At 41.2% G+C, this 12873-nt stretch overlaps 2 protein-coding genes across 9 annotated transcripts; both read right to left on the reverse strand.

Moving 5' to 3' along the window:
- Nucleotides 1-344: 344 nt before the first annotated feature.
- On the reverse strand, nt 345-5699 carry LOC136549573 (sec-independent protein translocase protein TATC, chloroplastic-like). Its single transcript, XM_066540899.1, has 5 exons — nt 5683-5699; nt 5119-5608; nt 3408-3697; nt 1663-1953; nt 345-742 (listed from the first exon to the last, which is right to left on the reverse strand). Exons 2-5 carry the CDS (start codon nt 5387-5389, stop codon nt 533-535), a joined length of 1062 nt encoding a protein of 353 aa, XP_066396996.1. The 5' UTR covers nt 5390-5608; nt 5683-5699; the 3' UTR covers nt 345-532.
- Nucleotides 5700-5969: 270 nt separating this feature from the next.
- LOC136549580 (heat stress transcription factor A-9-like) lies at nt 5970-12644 on the reverse strand. Of its 8 annotated transcripts, none has more exons than XR_010781959.1 (5): nt 12090-12644; nt 9911-10808; nt 8111-8179; nt 7411-7499; nt 5970-6646 (listed from the first exon to the last, which is right to left on the reverse strand). XR_010781959.1 is itself a non-coding variant. In XM_066540911.1 (4 exons), exons 1-3 carry the CDS (start codon nt 12414-12416, stop codon nt 8157-8159), a joined length of 1248 nt encoding a protein of 415 aa, XP_066397008.1. In that variant the 5' UTR covers nt 12417-12644; the 3' UTR covers nt 7229-7490; nt 8111-8156. The 8 variants fall into 8 exon arrangements, 4 of the variants coding, with proteins under 4 accessions (XP_066397008.1, XP_066397022.1, XP_066397038.1 ...); XR_010781956.1 differs by having other exon boundaries at nt 5971-6646; nt 7411-7490; XR_010781963.1 differs by lacking the exon at nt 8111-8179 and having other exon boundaries at nt 7411-7490.
- Nucleotides 12645-12873: the final 229 nt, after the last annotated feature.

Consider the following 12873-nt stretch of genomic DNA (forward strand, 5'->3'; position numbering starts at 1 on the left):
TGGATCCAATCACACAACACTGTTGAGTTTGCTTTGGATAGATGAGTGGTTTAGTGATTTCCACGATAAGATCCAATCACTCGAGTGTTGCTGCTGCGGCCAGGGATCACGTCTGGGAAGGCTCCTGTAATTGCGGCGCTTCTCAAACCTACAAGGACAATGATCATTGCTATGCTGGGGGGATCAAGCCGAGGGACTCCGAGTCGATGGACCACGAGCCGAGCGCCGGCACGTGTCGCCTCTACGCCTGCCTGCCGGTCGTGACTGGATTTGTTACGTTGGTCTCATGGGAGCGCCATGGAGGCCTTCTGCCTTTTGCGATTGAGCGCCACTGAATGCATTCATTTGTTACTTCAACACCGGTAGATGAAACTGATTAACCGTTTGCTCTATTTTCTACTGCTCATGAACTTTAGAAAGTGAAATGATAACAATATCATCTGCTGATCAAACAGAGTGAATTCATTTTTTACAAGACTAGGTTACAGAGGGACTCTTGCTTTCTGGAGCACCATCACCTTGCATGAACCAGTTATCGCCCAATTAGCTTGACCATCCATGCACCACCCAAGTATAAACCAAGCAAAGGACCAGCCAAGAGCATTTGTGTCAACGGATCCGTCGAAGGTGTAAGCACAGCAGCAGCAACAACAGCACCAACAACAACATATCTCCAGATCGAAAGCATTTGGTCACTAGAAACCAATCCGAGTTGTCCCAGCAAAAGCTGGATAACAGGGACCTGGAGCAGAAATACCATGAAAAATATATAAAAGTCAACATATGGTTCTCTATGAGATTCTTCAGTTATCACAGTTCACTTTATCTCTATATTCGTATAAAAAATGACTCGTGGTCCTTCTAATAACTCAAATAGGTGCCCACTAGCATCAAAAGCAGCATCCATATATGTTATTATTTGTTATTGGATAACACTAAATGGAATAGCAATCGATATTACACAAATGATATAATAAAACACACAAATTTTGAGTTCTGATACTCATCACAAACTAGATTCAGTGCGGATCATGCATGATAGGATCCTTTTGGGTTCACCAACTTAACTGCATATTTAGTGCTATGAGTCGAGATTACCATAATGAGGTTAAAAAACTAGACCAATGGAATGAAGCTGCAAAACTTCATCGGTTCAGAACCAATTTTGAAAGTTTTCACGCTCAAGTTTGTGATGTTAGCTTTTGAGCTAACTGTTCGGCTTGCAGCCATAATTGTGTGATACCACATTTTCACTTTCCCTAATACTCCAATAAACATGTCGTACACACATACTCTTATTAAATCGCACATTAGTTGTACTGACCAATTTGGGTGCTACAGCCACACTTTGGTGTGAAAGTTTCGGCAATGTGTGGCATTAATCTCAACAGCCTATGTTTTCAACGAGAAATTTCACCAACAAAAATAGTCAACTCTTTCTTCACTTAAAAACATATTCCAACCTAAAGGCGGTACAAGAAAACTTATTGTATCAACATAAATGCAGATGATCTTAAATTCTTAACGCTAAACAATAAAGTTGGTTTCCGGAGAAGTATGTGTTAATGATCCCGTTACGTCACAAACAAAAAAGAAAACACATTACTACAACTCACGTTCAAAAAACACATTAGTATAACATATGCAGGGAGACTTGTTTACCTGAAACGACAAACCTGTGCTGAACATCAGCACAAGTATGAATTCAAAGTACTGGTCTATTGACCACAACGATTCCACTGCCCCATCTGCATAATTCACAAAGAAGTTCAACGCAGCAGGGCTGAGAACCGTGTAGGAGAAGAAAATGCCTAGGTAGAATAGAACAGAAGAACCCAACACAATAGGCCCGAGAAATTTCCGCTCATCCCTTGTTAAACCTGGGATAACAAATGCAATGATCTCATACAAAATGATAGGACTTCCAAGTAAAAGGCCACAATAACCTGAAACCTGCATGGGATTGAAGATAATGAGATAATTAACATTTTAATTTTGTAATGACCACTACAAAATAAAGCTGACATAGAGTATGGAAATTGCATGAGAATGGTAATATAGGCTTGTTGTGCAGAGCTCCACCTTCAATAAATATGTGGATTTCCTGGAGCTAGGTATCTCTAACCCTAGAAACTTTGTGGAGCTGGAGCTGGAGCTCGAGGTGGGGTACACCTGAGTTGTTTGGTTGAACTGTTTTCTTTCTATTCTAGACAAAAGTTACAGTCCCAAGATTCATGATTTTAGCATATGAAGTCAAGATCTCAGGTGAATCTCGGAGCTAAAGCTGTGCCAAACAGGGCCTATGAAACAACATTCACTTTGAATTTGCCTCCTGTAGACTAGCAACACTGATGAAATTTAGCGGAATTGAGAGCTGTTCATGGGCCAGTGTATGGAGCAGTTGTCGATAGTTATCCACCTTATCATGGATGAAATCATTAAATCATAGAACAATGAACAGCTATACTACAAACCTGTTATCAAAGAGGTACTATGTAACATAACTTTGAACACTATTTACTCAAGTATGAATGTCTGGTCAGCAAAGCCCTGGTGGCCAGGTAGGCAGTAGCTATTTTGGATGATGAAGCCAACTGGTTTCCACAAGGAGATCGTTTAAGAGAAACTTTATTAGCAAAAGGATTTGTAATTAGATTGGATTCTATTTGTAAAGAATCAATCTACTAACAGCTGAAGCATATACAACATGACTAACTGATTGAAAAATTATATTCCACCAATGAGCCCAGTATCCTTTCATGAATTTAATCTAACATCCCTTTCCCCTCCACACTAACCTTGCTTCACCTCACTAAATAGTGAGAGATTTCCCTGCACTAGCTAAGCCAATATGTGCATCGGTCTTCAAATTTTGTGTATGCAGACATGTTCATTAGGTACTTGCAATTTTGAATTCTAATTTAGTAAGGTGAAAAAAGGCACCTAGGTATATGGACTTTGCAGTTAAGCTTTCCAACCATGTGTGAGAAGATTTTCATCTGTATGGTCTTTGGGACGACCAGCGGATGTGGTTTGCACAAATATGATAAAAAGTCACACAACCTGACTCAGATACATGCACCCCCTGCGCACCATGTGGGACCACAATCAACTCCAGATTGGATCACACATTGCTAGAATCATGAAATAAGAAAGAGCCTGTTCCAGTGCATTGCACGTTGCTATAACAATCAGAATGTAGAAATGAATTATGTGGATGATTTCCTCAAGACAAGATACAAACCATGCAATCAAATATTACATAGGAAAAAAAGCTACTTGGATATAGGATTGACATGCATTATTCTGAATTCAAAAGAGAACGGGACGGAGAGTAGTAGAAACGATAATATTCTTACGACAAATTTTAAATGCTAGAATGTTCACTCAGATTTCTGGAGTCTCACCTTTAATGTTGTAAAGAAAAATTCCCCAGGCGAGAGCTGCAAAAACCGAACACCCTGAACAGTCACTGGGGCCTCTAGAAAAAGAACCAAATCTTTTGAAAAAGCAAAACAGCCTAGTATCGCAGCCCCAACAGCCAAAACTGAGATGAAAATCCTCTCACGAATCTCCTCTAGATGATCAAATATACTCATCTCCTTATCATCTGGAAGTAAGTCTTTGCTTGGATAAAGAAAATTATACAGAGCACTCTGTTCTTCCTCTGAGGGGCCTCTGAAGGAACCATTTTCCACTGCAAAAGGTAAGTTTGAGTTGTAAATTAGTCAATCAATATTCTGGGTGCAGCTATGTCACATACTCCAGAAATAGAACTCTAGCAAGGTATAATCAAATAGACAAAAGATAATTCATCATTTAACATAAAAAAAATAGCTCAGGCCAGTACAACTAAAAATGGTGCAGTATGAGATACAATTTACTATAGTAATTGCCTTGCCAGCTCACCTTTAAATTTTTTATTTCCTTTATTTAACTCAAGCTGTAGTACACCAATGAGCCAGAACAGCACCTTAATGTTGAACAAGATATATTTCTTTTAATGTCTAGCTTTATGCGCTCCCTCTGTTTCTTTTATAAGGCATGCACACACGTTTCAAGATTTTTTTTTTTGAAAACCTACACGTTTCAAGATTTGAACTTCATGATTCTTTACTGGGGATTCTCTTAACAATAATTATACATGGATGGTGCCATTGCATTCATATATGAATTTAATTTTCTACGATCAGGATTTAGCGTTTTTTTTTTTTTGGAAAAGGGAAATCCATTCATTCATTATAAGAAGAGTACATTATGAACATCTTATAGGAGAAAATAATGGCCAAAGTATAATGTTAGAGAGCACAATGAGCCCACACCATATATTTTGAACGGAAGAAGCATTAGTAAGAGTATATTTGGTAGTTAGGGATATTGAAATCCCATTTGCCATATGTATCCAGGAGGTGTCTTGTACCCCAATTCTTGTACTCTATTAATACTACCCAAGAGCTCAATGCAATACATCCCACGCATTATACGCTATCACGAGTTTAGGGTTTTGATCCTGAGCCGAGGCTTCCACTGCCACTGTGACTGCGGAGGATGTTAAGAGTATATTGGGGTATCTCCAGATATGGAACTACATGACTCCATCTCTCATATCCAGAAATTTTGTTGGATATCTGATTTTTTGCTTGGTTTGCTACCAATACCTCTTCGGTGGTTGGTCCTTCAGTATCTGACACGAGGAACTAGGAAGAAGAAATAGGCACTCAAATTCGGCTCGATGAGGACTTGAAACTTGGGTGGTGTGGGCATACATCCACACCGACAACCAACTGAGCAAGGATCTGACACATATGCATCCCTACACTAGCTGACAACATAACACAACGTTTTAGGTACAGTGGACATTAAACCTATCTTCTATTAGTTTTTTTAATTGGAAGTCAGAATTCTGACATTTCTCAACCGGTTGTTTCTGTAGATTAGGAATTTTCATGAGACTCCGTGATACGATCCCTCCTACGACAAACAATGTGAGCTCATATCCAGCATATGACTGAATTGTCTAGGATCTCCACCGCAGCACCAGAGTAGTGCTAACTAAAGAGTCTGTCTATACGGTGCTCGAGTGTTCCAGTAAAAGGGCGGGCGTAATGTCAGGCGTACCAGGAGGTGGGTCCTCGAGTGCGGCGCCGATGCCGCTGGACGGAGACTCCTTCTTTGGCAGTGGGCCATCCTCCCGGGGCCCACCGTCCCCGTCGACGGCAGCGCAGCGGAGGCGCTGCCGGCGGCGGCGCTCGGGCTCGAGCGCCGCGGCAGCTAGCGATAATAGAGGCAGGTTGCGCTGGCGCAGGAGGGGCCCGCTCTGGCGGAAGAGGACGCCACCGGGGTGCAACTGCGGCGGCGGGTGCCAAAGCAGCGCACCTGCGCTTCCCATCCCCGTTCCCGTCTGCTCCTCGCCGTTCCTCTGGTGCGCAGTGCGCTACTCGGAGAAAGAGGTACCCGGTGGCGGACAGACGATGTCACGATATTATCTCGCTCGGTCGTCGGAGCAGTCTTCCCCTTCTTCTTATCTACAGACCTACAGTCAGTCAAAGAGAGCCGTACGGCTTTCTCGACGCCTAGCGTGGCCACGGTGGTAAATTCTCATGCGTTCCTGCCGGACATCGGGACAAATAAATGACCCGTTTTAAAAAAAAAATCGTTCCCTAACAAATGACTCGCACTCACCGCCGTCGTCGGACGCCGCCGCGGAGGGGAAGCGGAGCACGGCGCGGAGGCTGAGCCCCAGCGCGGCGCGCGACCAGGATAGCGCTGCGGCCTGGAGGAGGAGAGGATGGAGAAGGGTGGTGGGGCCACAGGGGCAAAATTGTCTTTTCACAGCGCAGTTAACGGTGGCCGAATGAAAAATACAACGGGTGTCACGTAAGGAATGAAAATTGAACTCGGTGTCAAATAGGGAACAAAAAATTTTTAAGGATCAAGAAAGAAACGAGTCATTTCTCTAGTATCAAATAAGGAATTCTCTTATAAAACATACGCACTCACGTGGCTACAATAATAAAACAGTCAAATTTCTCATGGGTTCGTGCGAGATGTCAGCATACAAAATATTACTGATAGCATAGTACTATTTTCATCCCAAAATAAAATATCATTCTCACTTTCTGAGCGGTCAAACATTTTAACTTTGACCAAATATATATGATTTATGATATATAATAAGTATTATTAAATTAATTATTGAAATATATTTTGACAATAAACTCTTTTGGAGATATAAATGTTACTAATGTTTTCTATAAATCTAGTTAAAGTTAAAAAAAAAGTTTGATGGCACCAAACTCAAAGCAACACTTGTTCAGTTATTCTGGGCCAGAGGAGTACTTCCTCCTTTCACGTGTCGCCTAAATTTTCATGCATATTAGTAATATTTATAGCGTAAACACACGCATCATGTGTGGTTTGTTTAGATGTTCACATATCGATTAGTTTTAAAAAGTAAATGTTAATCGATGAAATTTCTATAGCAATATCTAGTATTAAAATATGACTAGTTTTAATTAGGATTTAAAATTCAAGAATAATGACGATTCTAATTTATGGCGTAACTTCGTCTTCGACGTTTCTTGCACTTCTACGAGTAGCAACGAGCCCTTAGTTTGGTGTACTATTTGCTCGTGATGGGTGTTTGCTGCGAGTGCAGATAAAGACGAAAGATTCTATGAGAGATTGCAGGTAGGATGAAAACATGTGTAAAATAAAGGCAGCTATGAAAGATTCTACTCCGTTCGCTTCGCTGAAAAAACAAACCGAAACACTGTTCTGAATGATTTGTTGTGAAAAAAAAAATATTGTTCTGACTAGAAAAACAAACTGAAAAGTATGGATTATAAGACAAATGAAGAGAGCCTACCTGTTTACTTTTATTGCCACCTTCATTACTTTTATTGCCACCTTCATCACGTGGATATGTCTAATTTGATATACTGTAAGGATTTACTTACCGATAGGTTCTTGCATATGGTTAGATTGGGTTAGCTTGCTTTTCCCAATTATCAATTATTAAGATATATAATGTACTCGAATATTCTCTTCTGGGGACATCCACGACACCCACACCTAGGAAGCTCGTTTTGTTATCGTCCGCAACAAAGGCAATGTTCGCTTCTCTTTTTCAGCTTGTTTTTTAGCTGAAATAGTGTTTTTCTCTCACGACAAATCAGCTGAAACAGTGTTTCGACTTGTTTTTTCAGCGAAGCGAACGGGCCAAAAATGTTCAAAATTGCTCCATGTTCATCCAATACAACAGTATATACAACATGATCAATGTTACATTGCGTTATGGGTGTAGCTAGGACAATAAGACCTGGGACAAAAAACAAAAACCTTGTCCTACTGCCTTAAATGAGTAAACTAGTCAACATGTGTTTCTGTATTTTTTTCGTATTAGTATACCGAATTCTGAGTAATCCCGACGTCTTCAGGCTCCCAATGGTGGCTAACCTGCCAGTCTCAAGATTCTGTTCATCACAAATCTGCAGAAACTGAAGCCACATCAGTAACGGGAACCACATTGCTACTTGCAACTTGCAACTTACAAGTTGCAACTGATGATAACGAGGCCATGAGGGATAAAGAGATGTGAATAAAATGAATGCAACCAACTTGGTATATACTTCTTTATGTTTCAACTAAATGCACTATTTTTAAGGCAGTTCTCATATTTTTTTATACATAGTTACATACTTACAAGAAATGCTCAATCACTTATCCGTTTTTCAGTTTTTTATACAATAAGGTAAGCTTATTTACTCAGTGTCAAAGAAAGGAATACGTTCCTGTCAAAGCTAAATGACAGTCATATCGATGTAAGTATATTATGTGCCGGAAAGACCGAAAGAGAAATCAAAGGGACCCACATCAAAATGTATTTTGATGCCAGAGGACTTGCTTATGCAAGAGACATGGACAGGTCAAGCCGTAACTATGATCTAGATGAAAAGCAGTCAGTACTGACTTATATTCTGAAAGGAACCTATTGTAATAGTGAAGGGGTCAAATAAATGGATGACCCTGGTTTGTGTTTGATCATGCAAAGTAATAGTAAAGTTCATGAATAGAACACAGCGCAAAGGGCTTTTAAATTGTAAAGCACCTCTATCCACTAATGTTACTGGACAAACATTCTCTGGGACCACCGCTCATGCTTCAGTTATGACATCAGCTGAAACAACAGACCGTTTAATAAATTAGGACTGCTGGATAGAGAACAGTACACAAAAAATAAAGCATATGACAATAGGTTGTAAATGTAAATCAATTGCATGTCCAGCTTTCAAATCAGAATTTGCCATGGATAACCATAGGTTAAAGAATCACTCCCTCTGATTTCAAATGTAGGTCACTGTAGGATTCAGGCCAGTCAAACTAATTCAACTTGGCCCATAAATACATTCAAAATTATATGCTCCTATTCCAGCTGTTGGGTTAATCGTTGTACTTCAATTTCTTTGTGAGGTTTATGTCGCCTATCGGTTTCTTCATTGTTACCATATAGACATCTAAGCACATGTGTGCCCGTGCATGGTAAATAGGGGATTACAATACACAGTTGATGTCATTACATTCACGACTGAAAGAATTTCATAACTATAATTTCTTTATATAAAATAGTGCCCCCTCCTTTCCATATGGTACGTCGTTTTGGCTTTTCTACATACATAGTTTTTTACTATGTATCTAGACATAGTGTATATAGGTGCATAGTAAAAACAATATATCTAGAAAAAACAAAACGACTTACAATTTTGAATAGAGGGAGTATAGTTTCCCACGAAGTTGGAAGTAGAAGTTCTTGGGTATACAAGTGTGTCTTGAATGAGGGAATAAAACATTTTCCTGCACCTCAACTTGCTATATCATGTAGACCTATATTTGACCCTTGTACAATTCCTTTCCCTTTTTCTTTTCTGTAACTAATGACTTGCACTCCCACATTTCTTTTTGTAAGACATGAACCCCTGTACAAATCCTTTTCCTGTTTCATTTTCTGTAACAACTAATGAATTGTACTCCCACATTTCTTTTTGTAAGGCATGAATGCATTCAGATTCAAACCTCGTAATTTTCAACTAACAATAAACCTTACAGGAGAGTTTGTTATACAGATTCAAACCTCGTAATTTTCAACTAACAATAAGCCTTCCAAGAGAGTTTGTTATACAAAAGGGATATTATTAATTCGTATTCGCAAGCACTGTCTTATGATTAGGAGTTTGTTGCCAGAAACATTATCACATAAGAGAAATTATAGATTATAGCTAAATATAACTTTGGAGATCGCATTGAGTCAAACAATGCCTTATACTTTGATGAAACAGAGTAAACCAAAACAGAGCATGCTCCTTTCCTACTGTTTTGTGTCTGATGAAACTAATCCTGAACTACAGGCCTAGCTGTGAAAGGAATTGTGACTGCTCAATGATTTGGTATAGCGAAATAGCAGTTATTTATCTGCTTCTGTGCACTGTTTCTACTTTCTACTAACATAGGGCGTACCCAGTGCAGAGAGCTCCCGCTCTGTGCGGGGTCTGGGGAAGGGTGTTAGTGGCAAGCCTTACCCTCGCCTGTGCAATGCGAGGAAACCGCGACTCGAACCCGGGACCTTCCGGTCACAGGCGGTAAGACTCTACCGCTTGCACCAGGCCCGCCCTTGTACTTTCTACTAACATAAATGGAATGAAAACCTGTGCACCCTAGCAAGTGACCAAACAGTAACAGAAATGTGACCCAAGTATTTTGTTTTTGCAAATTCCTAGTATATGACTGACCACAACCGGATCAGTACTAATGGACATCAGATGCATAGTTTTCCCTTTACCTTAAGACACAGGCAACTAGGCACAGAAATTCAACAGTAAAATAAGATTACATTTGCATATGTCAATTTACATACCATATTGAGGATTTTTGCAATTCTGTTGTGCTTCCATCTGACAGTCCTGCTCTAGCCGTGGACGATCATAACCATAATCTTCAACTGTTAGAGGAGGGTCCACTTGAAAGTTCTGCTCTGGCTGTTGAAGAATGTACTCTAGTTCATCACCAAATATATCCATGTCATCCCATTCACATAGAGCAGAGGTGTCAGTAAAATCATTCCCAGTTGAATCAAGGGTATCAACATTGTTTGAAGTCATTTCTACATCCATGGGCATCTCAAGTGCAGGGCTTGAAACTGGTTGTGCAGGGCTTGAAACTGGTTGTGCATGGGTTGAATAGATAGCTTCATTTGCTGGTATTGGTTGATTGGAAGTTTCAGGAACAGGAGGACGATATTGAATAATTTGCGCGCCTCCACCAGAAGTCTCCTGATCATCTACAGGACCATGTTCCAGAGCTTGGAACCTTCTTTTCCTGTTACCGTCATCATTCCACCAGTTACTCCTGCGCTGCTGCTGCACGAGCTGGTTGAGGAAATCTGGATTCTGGACAACTATTGCCAAAAGTGCCATCATCTGCTGCTGGTTCTGTTCCATCACACGGAGGCGTTGAATTAAATTCTGCACTTCAAGGCTGGATGATTGCTGGTACTGCCTCAGATCTACAAGCTGCTGCATTAGAAGGGCCTTGTCCCTCTTAAGTGTCTCAACCTCCTTTTCAAGGCCACCATATTTTCCTATCTCAATATTCTCAGTGCCAGGTGCAGTTTTGACAGGCACCGACTGCAGATCGCTAGGTACATCCTGAGAGGATTTCTTCTTTCTCTTGATGGTCTTCAGAAGATGTTTTTGGCCCCTAACAAAACCTTCATTCGCCCATTCCCATCTATCTGGATCAACTTTATGAAATCCCTGATAATGAAAAAGAACACTAGTAAATTCGTGAAACAACAGAAGTTAAGTTTCAACATGAACTTACAGCATAAACCGTGCGGACAAAATAATAGTTAGTTTGACGCAAATTATTTTCAACATAATATAGTAGTTAAGCAATGGTTCTATTTCTATATACACAATTACAGTCTAGTTACATGCTTCATGCACGAGTTTGAGTAAATGCCTGAAGAGGGAAAAAGCATGGAACTAATACCATAGGTCACTATTTCAGTACAAGCATAAAGTTTCATGCAAACAATTAGCAGTAGCTTCATCCAATAGAGCATCAGGCTAGGATGCTAGTAAAGTAGCAGGGCAATAGAATCCTTTGTATTGTTGTGAAGTTCACTAGGTTACAGAATCCATCGATCTTCTGATAAGGTGCGGAAAAATTTGAACTGGTTGCAGAAGAACAAAAAAAAAAGGATCCCTGATGGCAGGTCCTGTATGCATTAAGGTCTGTATTGAGCAATTGGCCAAAAGAGACCTCCAGAAGCTTGCAACTGAATTCAACTATTCAGTTTTGCTTTCGGAAGTACAGAGCAGAAGTAACTAAAAATTGGCGCATCCAGCTATTCAGTGATAGACTGATAGATAACCTCAATACAAGTATACAAGAAGCAATGAAGCATCAAACTGCAAAATGACAGAATATATCAAATGACATCACGGGAAGTTGCTGAAGCAACAACAAATCCAAGGAGACTGTTTCATCAGAAGTCATTGCAAGTTCTATGGTCGCAAAGTTCACTAGGTGACAGAACCCAATGAGCTTATGATAAGGCGCACAAAATTTCAAACTGGTTGTACAAGAACAATAAAGGATCCCCGATGGTATGTGTTATGCATTAAGGTCTATATTGAGCAATTTACTGAAAGAGATCTCGTGAACAATCTATACAAGTCCATCACCAAAAACTTCCAACCAAATTCAACATTCAGTTTTGTTTTCGGAGAACCAGCTATTTGGTTATATAAAATCTCAAATGACATCAAGAGAAGTTGCTGAAGTGCCGACAAATCGAAGGAGACCAGCATTCCTTATCAAAAAAAAAGGAGACTAGCATTCCTTATCCAAAAAGAAAAGGAGACTAGCATTTTCCATAATCAGAAGGTATTGCAAGTACTAGCTAGCCGTATAACCGAATCTGCTGCAAACCAACAATCGCGTCTAATCAGCGCAAAACCACATCGATTTCGCGCAAGGGGAACTAACATGTAGGCATATATAGTGTTAGGGATCAGGGTAATTCTCACGTAGGTGTTGAGCTGGCGTATGAAGCTGGTGAAGTGGTTGTGCTTGAAGTGCCGCGGCAGCAGGTCGCGCTCGAAAACGTGCGAGTCCCAGATCACAAAGCTGCCGCCGGTGGCGCTCCAGGAGATGACCGCGTCGATGGCCGGGTCGGAGACCATGTCGTAGACCTTGGTCAGGAAGGGGGCCACGTCCGGAGGCTTCGGCACCACCGCCACGGGCACCGACTCCGGCGCCGCCGTCACCGGCGTGGCCTTCCCCGCCGTCTGGGCGCCGACCTCGCCGCCGGCTGGGGAGGCGGGATGTTGGGGCGACCGCTTCTTGGAGCCCATCGCGACGGACGATGCGAAAACCCTAGAGGATTTTTGGTTGGAGGGAGGCCTTCGAGTCGAGATTGAGGCGGCTGCGCCGGAGAGGCTTCGAGATTGAGGCGGCTGCGGGACGGGAGAAGTCGGGAAGGGACGGTACGGGAAGGGGATTTTGGTTGGGCTGCTTCGTTCAATTTCCTTTGATTTGACGATGATCTGTATGGTTCTGTGATAAGAAATGAAAATGTGGGAGAGGATATTTATTTTTGTTAGATCATGGAAGGCGCGAGGTCGGGCAATACTGTAGCTATTGTATACGAGTACGTGTTCCTTTGCCGACTCGATGACAAGTGGGGACGAAATTTGGTGGGTCCTAGGTACCAGTGATAGTGCTTGTGTACGCCGATCTCTCACTAAGGTAATTAGGCGCGTGTTTTTCCCGTATTTGGTGGGGTCGGCCTTCGTGTGGGACCGAAGAGTC

The sequence above is a fragment of the Miscanthus floridulus genome, chromosome 1 (genome assembly GCF_019320115.1).
Source record: "Miscanthus floridulus cultivar M001 chromosome 1, ASM1932011v1, whole genome shotgun sequence".
Classification (NCBI taxonomy): domain Eukaryota; kingdom Viridiplantae; phylum Streptophyta; class Magnoliopsida; order Poales; family Poaceae; genus Miscanthus; species Miscanthus floridulus.

Coding starts and splice junctions, on each gene's coding strand:
- LOC136549580 (XM_066540911.1), bottom strand. CDS start 12,416: ATGGGCTCCAAGAAGCGGTCGCCCCAACATCCCGCCTCCCCAGCCGGC. Junction 10,809..12,089: donor TACGCCAGCTCAACACCTAC/GTGAGAATTACC, acceptor TTTCATTATCAG/GGATTTCATAAAGTTGATCC. Junction 8,180..9,910: donor TTGCAAAAATCCTCAATATG/GTATGTAAATTG, acceptor CTGTTGTTTCAG/CTGATGTCATAACTGAAGCA.
- LOC136549573 (XM_066540899.1), bottom strand. CDS start 5,389: ATGGGAAGCGCAGGTGCGCTGCTTTGGCACCCGCCGCCGCAGTTGCAC. Junction 3,698..5,118: donor ACTCGAGGACCCACCTCCTG/GTACGCCTGACA, acceptor TACCTTTTGCAG/TGGAAAATGGTTCCTTCAGA. Junction 1,954..3,407: donor TTTTCTTTACAACATTAAAG/GTGAGACTCCAG, acceptor AATCCCATGCAG/GTTTCAGGTTATTGTGGCCT.